The 15,485-nt window shown below is 36.2% G+C and overlaps 1 protein-coding gene across 7 annotated transcripts; it reads right to left on the reverse strand.

The window, feature by feature from the left end:
- Positions 1 to 1,307: 1,307 nt before the first annotated feature.
- On the reverse strand, positions 1,308 to 15,127 carry LOC122400843 (contactin-2). 7 transcript variants are annotated; one of them, XR_006259397.1, is made up of 8 exons: positions 15,046 to 15,127; positions 5,970 to 6,251; positions 4,878 to 5,168; positions 4,407 to 4,597; positions 4,203 to 4,332; positions 3,951 to 4,091; positions 2,564 to 2,863; positions 1,308 to 2,502 (listed from the first exon to the last, which is right to left on the reverse strand). XR_006259397.1 is itself a non-coding variant. In XM_043402533.1 (8 exons), the coding sequence occupies exons 3-8, from the start codon at positions 6,010 to 6,012 to the stop codon at positions 3,248 to 3,250; spliced, it is 981 nt and encodes a 326-aa protein (XP_043258468.1). In that variant the 5' UTR covers positions 6,013 to 6,251; positions 6,458 to 6,574; positions 15,046 to 15,103; the 3' UTR covers positions 2,895 to 3,247. The 7 variants fall into 7 exon arrangements, 6 of the variants coding, with proteins under 6 accessions (XP_043258470.1, XP_043258471.1, XP_043258468.1 ...); XM_043402533.1 differs by lacking the exons at positions 1,308 to 2,502; positions 2,564 to 2,863 and adding exons at positions 2,895 to 3,432; positions 6,458 to 6,574 and having other exon boundaries at positions 15,046 to 15,103; XM_043402535.1 differs by having other exon boundaries at positions 1,309 to 2,863.
- Between the last annotated feature and the right edge of the window lie 358 nt (positions 15,128 to 15,485).

Genomic DNA, 15,485 nt, shown 5'->3' on the forward strand with positions numbered 1-15,485 from the left:
GTTATAAGAATAATTTTTCATTTCATACACCAAGTTACATTTATACTTTTTTTTCATCAGGCTTCGCCATGTTAATGCTACTAAATGAAAAACCTATGCCTTCACCAGATAGCTTTGATAGAGACAATTAAACATTTAATTTATAGTACACCTATTGTTATATATGTCAGCAGAAACAGGTGATTATATTCGTAGCTGAATGTGCATGAAACGCGGTCGTGTCATGAAGTACTATAATTTGTTAAACAAAAAATAATCTCTTTATAGGAAAAGACTGCAATTGTCGCATATGCAGTACTGATTTTTAAGAATATATCACTGATCAAAATTTCGTGTTGTAAAAAATCTTTTAAAAGAAAAATTTCGAAAATGACATTTTAAAAGAAAAGAGGAACATGATATTCTACATGAAATACTCTTAACGAGCAAATCTACTAGATCACTCTTGAAGCTCGATATTATAACACAAAATTACCTATATGAATATGTAGATAAATATTATCATTGCATTCCAGCATAATTATTATTTATATAAAAAATTGTCTTTGCTTATAGCTAAAATATTATGATGCCTCGGCTATATAAATATATATATTTATATCATTATCATTATTATTATTATCATATTATTAATTTTCATTAGCGCGTATATATTTATATACCATTCACAACACAGAGTGCATAGTACGAAGCCGAACTGAATCTGTTCACCCCTATAAGATTATGCACAAGGGAGGAACAGATCATAAAGCTTCAATGTAACAACGCACAACCAATTTTTATACAACCTGCGTGCACCAAATTGCTTTTTGTCAGTTTCTCGTATTGACAAAAGCAAGACTTACATAATTGTTTTAAGTAGAATCGTTAAGATATTATGTTTCTGACGTTATGAGCTTTACTAATAACAGGTGAAAGACTAATATAGACGAGAATCAATTTCCACAACCATTTCCATATTCATCACTTGGAGTATTTTAATAGAAATTAATTCGAGAAAGAAATTAACGTAAAATAACATATATTCTAATTTTTCTTCTGAGAAGAAAATCATTCAAAATATTCACAGCAATCGTTAAAATAAATTTGTTCTTTTTTCTTTACCTACAAAATATCTCAACTCTAAACACTTGCTACTATAACTTTTCTATTAGTAATGAATGTTATGCAATGACAAACTCTGATATGGTACTACTTGTAAATTGTGGAAAATAATTGTATATTTTTTTGTACAGGAAGAACTCTTATCAAAATCATCAACCTTATTCATTGACTAAGTTAATTTTTGTATGTAACTTGAGTAGATGATAATATGTTTCATTACAAATGAATACTTGGAAAAGACCTGTTTTAATGATTGATTATCAAACATGATTCTATCAAAGATGATATCCAAAATATTTTAACTTATTCTACTTTTGCTCTATATTTACTGCTAACTTGAATGAAGTGATCCTAACCGAACTGCGTAGTGTCCACGAGTAATGATTATTTGCTGAATATCACGGAGACTAATGGATTTTTTGTTTTCCTACAACTTCATGTACTGAAACTTATCGTTTATGCAATTGTGCTATTTTGTATTTTGTAAGATTTCGTTTTTGATGAAATTTGATTTTTCAGCTTATTATAATTCAGTAGCAGTATTGCATTTGTTATTAAAGTAGTGCAAAAGCATGTTGAAGCATTAAACATTATTTGTATGATCACATGCAAAGTTAAAAGTATAGGGAATATAATGTCGCTATAAATAACGTTAACATAGTAGAATTATCTTTACAATTAGAGTACTATGGTCTGTACATTGTACACTCTCTGATTCGCAGGATTTTACCAGAAAGAACATACGGTGCATAATGTTTCGTAACGTTAAGTTCTTTGGGAAAAATATACCAAAATATTCTCTAAAAACAAGCGCATTCTTATAATAATAAATAAAAAAACAATAACCTTTGTAAAGACACAAAAAAGGAACTTTTTTACCAACGACTTCTGCACACCTTAAAACGGCAGTAAGCAAGCCTTTATCGTACCTCATGTCTAACGAAATCTCTCATTGGATGATCTGTATTGCTGACAAAATCTTACTCCTTGTATGATATTGTCCATTAAAATTTCGTTTATGCTTCATAGTAACGATTAAAAATAATTGTGTACAAAACACGTTACATTCGTGCCGAATGTAAGATGGAAGTTTTGCCACTATTAATGTCATGTGAGTTCAGTTTCCCAAAAATGTCGGTTTTCGTTCTTAGAATTACAGTCTTACCAAGAATATTTTTCGGCTTACAGGAGTTCTTTATTTTAAGCTCGATTAATGAGCAATGGCATATCGAATTATAGTGGTAGAACATCCTGGTAAACTTTCTCAAAAATATGCTACTCCGTTTCACAAAACTTAGCAGAGTCTTACATATGCTTTGAACACTTAACATTGTATTGTAAGTGAAAAATTTGCTTCCTTAGAACACTCAGAATGAACGATGTCAGTTCCTCAGTTTCCTGGTTATAAATATAAACAGGCTTAATTTCCACGATGACCGCCGTTACTTTTATCGCTTACCTGACTCTAAGTATTGCAACGCTTCACGGATTCGAGGCCTTTTGTAATCCCAGTTACTTACGTTTAAGGTGACACATAAATTGTGCTCAAGCCACTTGTTAATAAAAAAAGCCACAAAAACCTAAGTATTTAATCGCTAAAGTCGCCTAGGTTGTACGACGCTGTTATTGTTCAAACGTGTGGTTGTTTGGTTGTTGAAATTTTCGTCTTGTGGAATGTGTTCTGTTCTTTCGTCGAAAAATCCTGGATTCAGAATGATGTTGGGAACAAGTTCAATCACTTCCTGCTCCTCCAGCTGCGCTGCAATTCGGGAACGGAGATTAATTTTCATTGGTCTGGGCCACGAGTTATATTAGCTTCTACCCTCTCCCTTGTACCAGTATTTTGCTGGGCTATGTGCATATCTTGTATCTTATTTGTTATTAATCGAATATTTCAATTTAAAGGTAAATTTTATTTGTACATCACACGTAATTGATACGGAACAAGTAAATTAAACAAATTTTTGTTTAGGAAATTACGAATCGACACATTGCTTACCCAGCAAATGTATGTGCCATCTTTGACCTACATTTTATACAGTCAAAGATTTACTAATAGCACATATTATTATCTAGGCCATAATGCTCTATTACTATTACAATACTTTCTATTCATGGCACTAATCATTCTGCATAACAAATTTTATACAAACCACCAAAGCTTATTATTAATTAGAAACATAACGTATCTTACAAAATTAGTAAAAGGTAGGGTAATGAAGTTCCTTGTTAGTAGACAGATAGTAAGTTTGGTGGTTGATGAAGTCCATTCATAAGTTTCAGGTTTCATTCCTATAAGGAGTGTAAAAGGTGCTACTGACAGGCAAACTGTATAGAAAAGGTAAAAATATGTTATAGATTATTTTAGTGCCTTATGTTGTAAAGTGTTTAGTGCAGAAGTTAAGAAAGTGTTATTGTTAAATTTGTATCGCAAGAAAATTGATTAAATGCTAGTAAATTTTTAAAGTTAAATACTAGATAATTCGTCAAACGCTAATAAATTTGCAGAGCGCTTGCAGTAGGGAAATATCAGTGGAAGATAATTGGCACTGTATTAGAATAGCACTAAATTGATTGAAGGGAGAATGGCTGATGTAAAGAAAGCTAGAGATCAGGGCCATAGATAAGTTAAGTGGTTAGTGATGCTATCGTTTCTGCTGCGGATCTTCTCCACTAGATAAGTATGTTACGAATTTATATTCATTTTTAAAGTTAAATGATGTAGCATTATTCTACGTCGGTTTATTTGCGTGGAAGAAAGTGATTATTATCAGCAGAAATAAATAGCATGAAAGAGAAAGAGTAGAAGCAAAAGCTCTTAGATAAAGTTACCAGGAAATGCTTACAGGGTACTTTGCACTCACGATAGAGGAGGTAACAAGTACCTATACCAAGAATCATAAGTGTACCCATAACTATGCCTACCGCTGCCACCCAGACACGAGTGTCAAAATTTTCTACACCTGTTAAGAAATGTCTGGCAAGTTCTGAAATAATTGTCAATTATAAATAATAAGCTATAATATAATTTTGTATGAATATTAAATTATTTACATGCAGTTCATATTCCAAACTGTAACTATGTTCAAATTGTGTACCTAGTTCTTCGATACTGTGATGAGTATGACCTTCAACTTCAACAACTTCCCCTCTTCCTAGCTGATTTGTTGCCCACACGCGGAAAGAATACGTTGTGTTTGGCACCAAGTGATACACATCAATTTGCCTCTATAAACCCATAAGTTTAAGTAACAGTTGCCAATAGTAAACGATTTATTTTGCTTCAGAGAAAGGTCATTTACAGAATTTGGAGGAATGTGCGTCGGAACAATAGGCTTCCAGTCTTCTGGTTCTTCACCCACATTCGGTTTAAGACGATATTCGGCAGTGAAATCTATGATAGGATAACCACCTGTGCCAGCTACTTCCCAAAGAATATTTGCCAATATTGTAGATGGTTTTACCCATACATTGTGTAAGGCTGGAGGAGGAGCTGAAGATACAATAAAATTATAATTATTTTATACAGGTATCCCTCGAGTTACGCGATACTTGAGTTACGCGAATTTCGAGTTACGCGGTTTTGGAGCAATTTTATTTAAAAAGAAAATATATATGTAATTATAGATGAATGTTTTTAAATAAAAAAATATAGAATATTTCAGAGACTAATTCTGAGCCTCGACTTACGCGGAACCAATTAACCGCGTGACTCGAGGGATACCTGTAGTGTAAATTATTTTACCATAACTGTTAAAAATTTAACAGCTTACTTCTAACTTGTACGTTTATTCTAGTCTTGACAGCATCATGATCATCATCCAAAGTGCATGAGTAGTTCCCAGCATCATCTGTACTAACATTGATAAGTTCCAAAGCTCCATTAGGCTCAACCTTTAGTCGTTCAATTTGTCCATCTTCGCGTCCCTCCCTTATCCACATCATTCCAACAGATTCTCCTGAGTGTGGTAGTGCATCTTCTTCTGCACATGGTAAAGTCAAGTTCTGACCAATGTCTATAGCAACAGAACGTACTGGCACCAAAGTCACTGCTTCCTGCCATGCTAAATATCACAATAAATTATTTGACTAATGCAATTAAACATAGACTGTTTAATTAAACATAAATATAAATCTAAAGAAATATACTACAACTTAATAAATAAATAATATATAATAAATACTTAAATATATTTTAGTATTTCTTTTCATTAATATACTTTTTTAAAACGTAATTGTTAGCACAATTTGTTAAAAGATGTCCTATGGAAATGTTATTCTAGATCTGTTGTGAACTAACTTAAAATAATTTTATAATCATTTTTGACATAATAGAAAACTGTAAAGTTATTAAAATTGTATAAATAGAATATAAATGCGTGTCTGTAAATTCATTATTAAAAAAAAAACAAAAAAAAAGAATCAAAGCGTATCAAAATATTAAACTCGTCCGGGCAACAGATATGGTGACCGTCGCTCGTCGCTCACGATTTGGATGTTTACGATGCGTCGTGTAATTTAACATAAAGGGTATATATTTTGTTGTAAATAGTTGTATTTATTTCATAGAGGTATTCAGAACGTGCAATTTATAAAATCGAATAGAAAAATTAGAAATTGTTGCGACGTTCTGGCGATCAATGGACTTGGCGAAACGCAAGGATAAAGATCGCTCAAAAGGCAGATTAGACGTGTGCAAAAACAAGATACTCTGTTAAATTTGCATAACTCGACCCTGAATCGTAACGATCGTGCACTTAGCCCGATTTGCACGGTGCACGTATACAAGCGCACAAAGACCGAACATACAGTGTCACATTGATCGGCAGGTGCACTTACGCCTGAACGAATCTCTCGCTTCTTACCTGCCAGAAAGAGTATCAGCGTGATAATTCTATGCCGAACCATTCTGCCATATTAGACGGTCTTGCGTGGATGCATACGGAAACGTGTTAAGGACCTCTTTTCGGTCGCATCTTTTGATTGATTTATTTTTCACTTTTGAACGACGTTCAGTACGCGGGAGCTGTCAAACTCATCACGCTTCGCGGAACACCGCCCGTCCGGCGCTCTTTGGATTTTATTGAGTTGCCGATGCCGCGCTCTGGTGGCGACGCTACGAACCTTATCCGAAAACAGGGCTGCAACTACACAAAAAATGAAAATAACAGCTGTTAAGGCGATATGCGTATTGAGAAAACATTCTGATAAAAAACTTCGTCACAACTACCTCATCGCACGCGTTCGAATGCCAAGCAATTTCCGATTGATAATCGTTACGCTCGACGGGTTGGCGTGTCTATAATTGTTGACTGTTTCGAGCAATCGAAAATGTCTAGAAATGACTAGTTACCTCGTTAAATTGGATCACTGCACACGCGGGAACAAGTGCATCGATACTCGTATCATAGAACTGGTTGAATCTGCTTTACTGATTGAGGAAGAGATGCTCCATATTTTTTCTCTATCTCTGTTAGGATTAACCAGACAAAAACGATAGACACCTCGCAATGGGATAATCGCGGTAGTTGCGTATGATTGCTCGCGTTTGTATGTGTGCATATGTGAACGCTATTATACAAGTGAACCGATGAAACAAGAGGACTGGTTGAATTCTGTACCTGAATTGGTATGTATGTGCATGCATGCCGCACGCGACACACCGTACCATGATCGATTTCGTTTTTCAAAGAATTTAACAATCGGATCTATTGCCAACTACGTACTTCCGGTTATACAAAAACACAGATTGTTGGCTAGATGCGAATTATCTATTTCTATGCACCGAAGATCCTGATTTTATGTAACGATCAGAAGTAGACGGTCTTTTGTTGGTGATGGAACAAATGCTGCTTTATAACTGTGCGTTATTATCGAATATAATCGATGAAATATTATGTAAATGTATTTCATCGCGCGCAAGAAATTTTTCATAAATTGTAAACAATGTTTCTTTATTTTCGAGAAACTATTTATCGTAGTCGGGAAATACTTTGCTCTTCCGTTCGATTAGTTTTCTTATTCGCCGCGTCTTTAAAAGTACGTAATTAGAACGAGGCCCCGCCATAATGTTTACTGTCATAAGCGTCTAGAAACCAGTCCAAACAACATTGATCCTTTTTAAATCCATCGCTATTCACCGTTCTTCTCGTTTGTTTTTCTATGCAATTATTTATGTTGTAGCGTTATCGTATAATAACTAGAAAATTGATTATGTGTATGTAATTATGTCCGACGGATCGAATAACAACAATCTTCACGAGAAAGAGATAAATCCTTGAAAGTGTTAACGAATATGAAAAAGTTTGCAGAATATTTTTATTCGACAGGATAGAGATCTGGACATATAATCCGAGATATTGTATTCAAGGTTGATGGAACAGAAAATTTAACTTTTATGCAGAAAAGAAGGTAATGAATATTTGTTGAAAATCGTGCGCTATGCATCACGCAGATCAACGCTAATCCAGTTGTTTATTTTTGTTATATCGAATCAGCGTTTGAGGTCTTAGAATTAGAAAACCCCGCTGCGTCGCTGACGTTTCACCAGACGTTCTCCATCTTTGTCTATATGACGTAACTAGTGACGTCAACAAATTGGAAGATCGATCGAATTCAAATCTGCCTGGCCGCAGATCTTTGACATATACCTTTACGTTTCAATTGTTTCACGACAGAAATGGACAAAATTGTATTCTGCAAATAGATGACGTTTATTATACGGTATTTTTGTTTATCGATTTACAAGAAAGGAGAGTGTTAAAATAGTTTTTTATGGAAATACACGTTTTAAGACCATTTGGGCATGTCTATTAAAACGTTCACTGCTACCTCAGTTTTCTTAATCTATCTATATTCTCTACTACTATTTTTGACAACCATAAAAACGCTATTAAGGTGGAATAATTCGATCAATTTTTACCGGTAATGGTGTTCATTAAGCTTACCAGAGATTCAATGTACAAGAATAGCCTATAATCAGTGGCGCACCCAGAGGTGGTGCAAGGGAGCAGTTTCTACCTCGTTGTTACAAATATTCATTTCTTAACTATTAAAATTTAATTATACGCAACAAGAGAAGAATAAAACTCAGACGAGAATATCTTCGGGAACTATATGTAAGTAATCAAATTTTTCGAAACATCAAAATGTATCCTGACGAATTTGTTTCTGTCCATTTTCAGTTGCATCGCCGTTCCTAAATTTCTGGTTGCGCCACTGTATAATACACCTCAATGTCAGTGTAATGCACTTTGCTGATAATGAACCGTAAAGGGAGGTAATGCAATGCAGTCATACGATAGCTCGTAATCAGGGCAATGTAAATCCTCTTATAAAATCTATACCGCGGAGTCAATATCGGAAGGTTCGCTGAACTCTTATGGCTTTTAGTCCCGGAAACTTCAACTCTAAAAATAATTCATCGATATTCTCTCTTTTTTTCCTTTCCAGTCTCGTTCGTGAGAGCCTGGTTGATTAGAAGATCGGAGACCCGTTATTTATAGGCAGTTCCTTCGATTGGAACTTTATATTATCGCGCTTTCTTCTGCTACATTGCAACCGAAATCGTTCCAGTTTCCAAACGTCGAAACACTTCGAAAGAGATACGCTTCCTCTGTTTGCTTTCGAGCCACGGATATAAGAGCTGATAAACAGAGTTCATTCGCGGATGATATTTCGATACCTGGAAACCTGGCTCCGCCGTTTGCACATTGTGCAGTTGCAATTTGCGGTGGCGGTAAAGCTGGCGCGTTAATTGAGTTTTCCGAGAATCGATCTAATGCGTACGTGGCACGGATTTACCGATTGACCCTTTGCCGATGGACATTTTGGAGCACGATCGTTAGAACGTAAAGAATGCATGTCTAAAATGGGAACAGTAGAGTACACTGTTTCTTAAATTGAGGTTTGTGAATCCCTGGGGGTCCACGAACGTGCTGGTGGAGGTCCTCAAGCTCTCAGAAGATAACAATTCCTTATTCATTACTTTTCATTCTGCTTCTGTTACAAATAACATTGGATGGATGTTCAAAAGAAAGTAACTTTAAAACTATAAATTAATAATTGTTAATTAAATAACTAATATCTTTGTAGAGACAGAATGTTTGATGTTTCAACGCATACATCGTAAAAGATTTCACTTATTTCGAGATTAGTAGTTGACTATGAGTAACACCGGTTACACAATAGGAGAAAGATGATTGAAAAATTACACAGAGCGACGAACAGGAGATATTGTCTCTCTGGCAGTTTTTGATGTATTAAAACATTTGTGGCGTAGCTGTCTTTTAAAAAATTTTGTTCATCTTATATTAAAAATTTGTATAAAGTTTCACGGTGTTCCTAGATCGCGATGAGATACCACGGAAGATTTATTTGTTCGTTTCAAGAATCGACCGTGACTAATGCCGCAGTACACCAACAGGAGAAAGTTTATAAGAAAATTATTCGTTTCTTGAACGCTATTTGTGAGATTGGTAAGACAGTTGTACTATATCGTGTAAATGTAATAACGTCGTTAAGTGTTATAACGTCGAAGAAAGCGAGATCTGCTCCAGACGGAGCAAAAATATTTTACATCTACTTTACGAGTTCGTATCAGTACTCGGTGCAGAATAGGTTGGAAAAGGTTACGGGGTTTGTCGTAAAAAGCTAAAGGTGATCTCGTCGAACCTTCGGGCAGAAACGACCCGTGAAATCTACCGAATCATTAAAAATAACGAAGGAGCAATCGCGACAGGCGCGTATGGTACCGTTCTCGATATTTTGTGAACTTTGGTGACCAAAATGGTGGCCGCCAGTTTGGAGAATTTCGTGGCCCCGTGGTGTTCGTCGCGCAATTACACGTAAATTGGAACGTTCGTTAAAAAAAAATGAAAGGGCAAAGAAAGTTTTCATCGACCTAGTTCCTCCTTGGTACCGGGTTCCTAATTTCGTTGGTAGCCGAAGGATTTTAGCGCGACTTTCCAATTACGATCTCCCTTCTGAATGGAGAAAAAAAAAAGACTACCCTGCATCCCCGCGCGAAAACTCCTCGGTTTTTCAGGAGCGTTTCACCACCCGGCCCCGCCTTCTTCGCTCGATGTATGTATACACGTTTTCAGCCGGATGTCGGGCTGCTGGGAAACGGGGTATATCTACGGGCACCTAGGCCAGGAGAGGGTGGAAACTTCGACCCGTCCTCTCGAAATGTCAAAGGTTGCCGCGCAAGGCGCATCGACGTATCCCCGTTTTCCAGGAGCCACCCGGCGAACCCGATCCGATTCTTCCTGCTCTATCGTCGATGAATGATTATCGTCATTTCCATTACGCGTCCCTCGATCGTCGAGGTTCCCCGACCACAGCCTGGTCCTCCGTGATCGGAGAACTCCAAGCGTTTTTAAATTATTTCCAAACGAATGAAAACGATGCTCTCACAGTACTCTATAACAACGTTTCTCAAACTTTCACGGATTTTCTCGATAAACTCAAGTCCTTTCCACTTCGTTCGATAAAATAATAAACAAAACTAAATGTCACTCGTTTTACTTCCTTACACTGACTACTGGTCACTCTTCTACTTCAATGCATCAATTACCTAACAGTCCTCTCACTCAACTAACTTCATCGAGAGGATCATGCTCTTCGCTCGACTCTACTGCTTCATCTGTCTCTGCCCAACGACCTCCTACTCGTCGACCGGATTCTCTACTTCTACTTCATCTAAGTATTCAGCCCCATCGTTTAACTTCACAACCTCCCGCCGTCTGCTTCGTTGGAATCCCAATTTGCTTGCGGAGACACGTCCGAATGTTTTCATTCTAAAACATTCCTTTTATCTGATTTCCCGTGTAATTACTATTTCGACACTTTTACTTCTAATGAAACTTGATTGTTCATTTTCTCAGTTACATAACGTTCAGGAGCGTCTTACTATCTTTCGATCTTGTTAACTATTTTGTTCTAGGACCGAGACTAGTTAACTCCTCTGAAAAGAGCACTTAATAATTCATTAATTATTGCACATTAGAAGAAACAATGAATAAGTATTCAAACCAGGAAATGGTTGACAATATTTGATGTATGGACTTGCTGAATGTAATTCAGCAGAGGCAAGACGTCTGTATGCAAATCGTTTTCCCAATAGACGTCTGCTAGATAAGAGAACGTTTCAGAGAATACACGAATGCCTCTTGAACACAGGTTTGTTTAAAAAATAAGGCTCGAATTCGATAAACAGCTTGAATTTTTGAAAGATTGAAAATACTATTGAGGATGGCAATTTTGAGTACGCTCTATAAAGGTAAAACGTTGTACATTATTTAAAGAAAAAAACTGCCAGAATGTTTTGTTGTTTTTGCGCCTTAAAATAGCCTACACAAATTTTCGAAACATTCGGTCACACTGTTTGTAAATAATTTGATACTCTCATGATTTTATATACGTGTGCCACGGGTTCTGTTTCCAGAATTGTAATCGATACATTTCAAATAGGACGAGGATAGTGATCTTATTTGCGGTAGATTTTCATTGCCCAATTTATAGAAGCTACGAGGCTCGAAGCTAATTGTGTGCCATTAATTAGCGTCGATGCTTCTGAAAATCCGTGATCTCAGAACTGGGTCTATCTTGGAAACACGGTGTGTATTATCGCGTAAATTAATACGATGTCCTATTTACCGATCGTGTTTACTCTGAATGTATAAATTTGGTACCGTTTATTAAATTCGTCGATTGATTTATAATCGCAGTTCATTCGCGCTATATCCGTTGAATCAGTGACGCGTCTAAGTGTCTTTAGTGTCTGCTCTATCGACAGGTCTATTCTCAGAACTCTACTTCCTTGCTCCAGCTCTATTGTTAGAGTCCAATTGTTGCTTTCATTTTTCGTCGCTTGGTAATTTCACTTCTCGAGTCTCGCCAGTTCCAGTGGATTATTTTCACGTAAGCGAGCAACGCTGTTATTTCTCTTTAATGTTGGAGCATTGTCGCTTCTAGAACGAAGAAAACGACGGCCGCATAATTTATCAACGAGGTTCTTCTTATAGGTAAATATAAACAGGTTGTTCGGCCACCCTTGGGAAAAATTTATTATTTCTAGCCAGACATTAGATTTTCGGTAAGGAATTTTGTTCTCGAAAGTGCGTAGGATTTCGGGGATATGTCTATTCACAAAAAATGATTGTAATTGACCCTTGCAACTAAAAATAATTTTTTCAGAACGATTTGAAATTTTTTTTTTCGACGAAAAATTTTACACATACTCGAATTTTTTTCTCGAAAGTACGTGGGATTTCGGGGGTATATGTATTCACCAAAAATGATTGCAATTGATCCCTGCGATTGAAAATAATTTTTTTAGAACGATTTGAAATTTTTTCTTTTCGCCGAAAAATTTTACACCTGTTCGAATTTTTTTCTCGAAAGTGGGTAGTATTTCGGAATTATGTCTATTGGCCAAAAATGGTTGTAATTGACCCCTGCAATCGAAAATAATTTTTCCAGAATGATTTGAGATTTTTCAATTTCGCCTGTCGATTTTTTTTAAAAATTCGTTTTTGATTTTTAATAATTTTGTTTGACGCCTTATAGAAAAGTTGTCTAATACTTTTTTGTAGGTAACCGTGAGTTCTACTCCCGAAAAAAGTTTCATTGAAATATGTTCGCTATTATAGGAGTTATGGCCATTTGAAAATTGAACCATTTTTATGGGGTTTTTTTCATTTTATGGGGTCAAGGATCAACTTTTCGAATATTTTTGCGATTTGTACATATTCTTCACTAAAATACGCGTCGTTTGCATTTTGAAACATTAAAATCGTCCAATCTGTTCAGGAGTTATGATGGTTTAAAGATTTGCATGAAATTTCGGGCAAACTTTTCTAGCCAGAAATTGTATTTTCGGTAAGGAATTTTTTTCTCAAAACTGCGTAAGATTTCGAGGGTTTGTCTATTCATAGAAAATGATTGTAATTGACTCCCACAACTAAAAATAATTTTTTTAGAACGATTTGAAATTTTTTAATTTTCTCGAATTTGACCACCTTCTCGATAGGACATTACTTCAAATATTCCTCCCTCTATCCTCGCGATGTTTGAGAACGCACGGGAATAGCGTACTCCTTGAACTTTAAGTTTTACGGGAGTCGTAAAAATTGTAAAACGAACGAGAGGACTTCCTTGGAATTTGTACGATAATGTCAAAGGAGTTCGGAGTTACTTGGCGAACTTAATATATTACGGGTTTCGCGAAGGAATGGATTTATTGAAAGAAATGGATCTCGAGAGTCCTTCGTGCATGCGACATTAAATTACTGTCATCGGTTCTTTCATAACTCTGCTGCTTTGCGTGCCATTCTGCACTTTCGATACTTGGACGATGTCATTGAAAACTATACTTCACTTCTATCGATGGACCAGCGAACGTTCAACCAGTTGCAACGGAAAAATACAATATTTTTCTCCATTTGTCAGCTTTACGCGATGTTCGTTAAATTCATTTTTAATTGGGTATTTTCCTGTAACTGATTCCGAGACTTTTTCACCAAAAGCTGAGCTAGCATAGCAGATTCTATTAATCTTTAGCCAATTTCTTGAGTAATCGAATGAATTACTGCAAGAAGTTCCCCTAGACGTTGTACGTCGCATGTGATTTATATATCGCGATGCATCGTTCCATTTTAGTCGCGTAGTCGGCTTGTACGAACGAAGCGATCGTTTCGCAAGGAAGAAAATTTTCATACAGGAATTTTCAATATTTAAAACCTTTTTATCAACGAGATCGAACTCGTTAGTCATCGGTGATTGCTGCGTACTGTTCGTACGCGTAATAAAATATGAATTGCAGTAACCGCCGATATCGTATCGATCCATCCGGTTTTATATGAGAATTAAGAAAAGCGCAAAATGTAAACGCACGAATGGAATAAATTAATTTGTAGAGTGTTATTGGCGAGGAAAGTGCCTCTTGAACTACTTTATTTGCACGAACCGCGATCGTGAATTTCTTTTGAAACGCGTGGGAGGAAAAACTAACGAGAAAATAATTTTCCCAGTATCGCGCTTGTTAGCAAGGGTGTGATATACGATCGACTACGTGTTTACTACTCTCTACCGATCCCAGACACTCTGGCGCTTCGATAAAACACATTTTAAGCTACACATTGTCCCATTTGTCCTGCTATAGATTTATTCCCACGAGATGTCTCACGGATCCATTAATCTTATTTCGTAGAAATTTATAATGATCGCGTGTAAGAATTTCTTCTCAAAATATTTAGAAATACCGTAGAGTTAAGAAAAATATTGGGTCATCGTGTACAATTAGTGCATTTGTCCTCCTCAGATCGACAAAGATAAAAGTCGTACGAGAAAAACGAAGTTTATCGATTTGGCTGACGCATAAAATTTGAAATATACCAATTTAATTTCCCGAAACGTCATATAATGTGTTTTAAAGAAAAAAAAAGAGATTACACGTCATAATTATGTTTTGAGTTCGGTGTCTCTAACCAGTGTAAATGGCATAAGGGCCCTTGGCACTTTATTTACCTCATTTTTCGCATTTAACGAGCATTGCTACAATATAGCTGGAATAGCTTTTAAAGTTCTTGGTCTTATTATCCGTGTCTCTCGTCGCTTTAGAAACGTATCTATTATTAAATTTTTATACAACACACTAATTCGCCTGCGCCTTGAAATTGTTCATTTATCTGATATTACGATCGATGTTTCTGGAAAAACACAGAATCCTAGCCAATTTATTACTCTTGCGCGAATTAATTAACTGCCACGTTACGTGTTCTGATATTTTACAACACGTCGAGTTCTACGCGTCAATTAGAAACCTGAGATAATCTCTGTTTATTTATATATCGAATATTATTATCGATGGACTGCTCTTTTCATTAATAGGCAACAAACGAATAAATAAAGTCGATCGATAATATTGTACGCACGTACCTGGAGAGATCGCGTGTTGATTGCTCGAATCGCACCACGTATATTCCGCGAAACCGAGTACAAAACTTCGCAGCGAATACAGACGGAAGAGCGGAAAGATTGCTATAAATACGGTCGTTTTACAAACGTCATACAAGCTACGTTCGTCCACAGGAAGTCCGACTCTAGTCACGAAATCGAGATAACGCGAAAGGAGCGTTCCTGCTTCGTTCTGGAAAATGAAACGAGAAAATTTAACGAAATACGCGACCTTGACATACCAAATGGAAGCAATTAGATACGACGGGAGCAACGCGATTCACGATCATAGTTGTACGAGAAACAAAATGATAGTGTCGTCGACTTGCTCCCCAAATCGAATGTGACGCAGAGGAATTGCATTTGGAGTACTGTTTGGTATACCAAAGTATCTAGAAAATTACTAACGTTATCTAATTTGT

The sequence above is a fragment of the Colletes gigas genome, unplaced genomic scaffold, assembly GCF_013123115.1.
Source record: "Colletes gigas isolate AHSC1104 unplaced genomic scaffold, ASM1312311v1 Colletes_gigas_Sc00020, whole genome shotgun sequence".
NCBI lineage: Eukaryota > Metazoa > Arthropoda > Insecta > Hymenoptera > Colletidae > Colletes > Colletes gigas.

Coding starts and splice junctions, on each gene's coding strand:
- LOC122400843 (XM_043402531.1), bottom strand. CDS start 6,012: ATGGTTCGGCATAGAATTATCACGCTGATACTCTTTCTGGCAG. Junction 5,169..5,969: donor GCTGATACTCTTTCTGGCAG/GTAAGAAGCGAG, acceptor TGTGATATTTAG/CATGGCAGGAAGCAGTGACT. Junction 4,598..4,877: donor AATAAACGTACAAGTTAGAA/GTAAGCTGTTAA, acceptor TTGTATCTTCAG/CTCCTCCTCCAGCCTTACAC.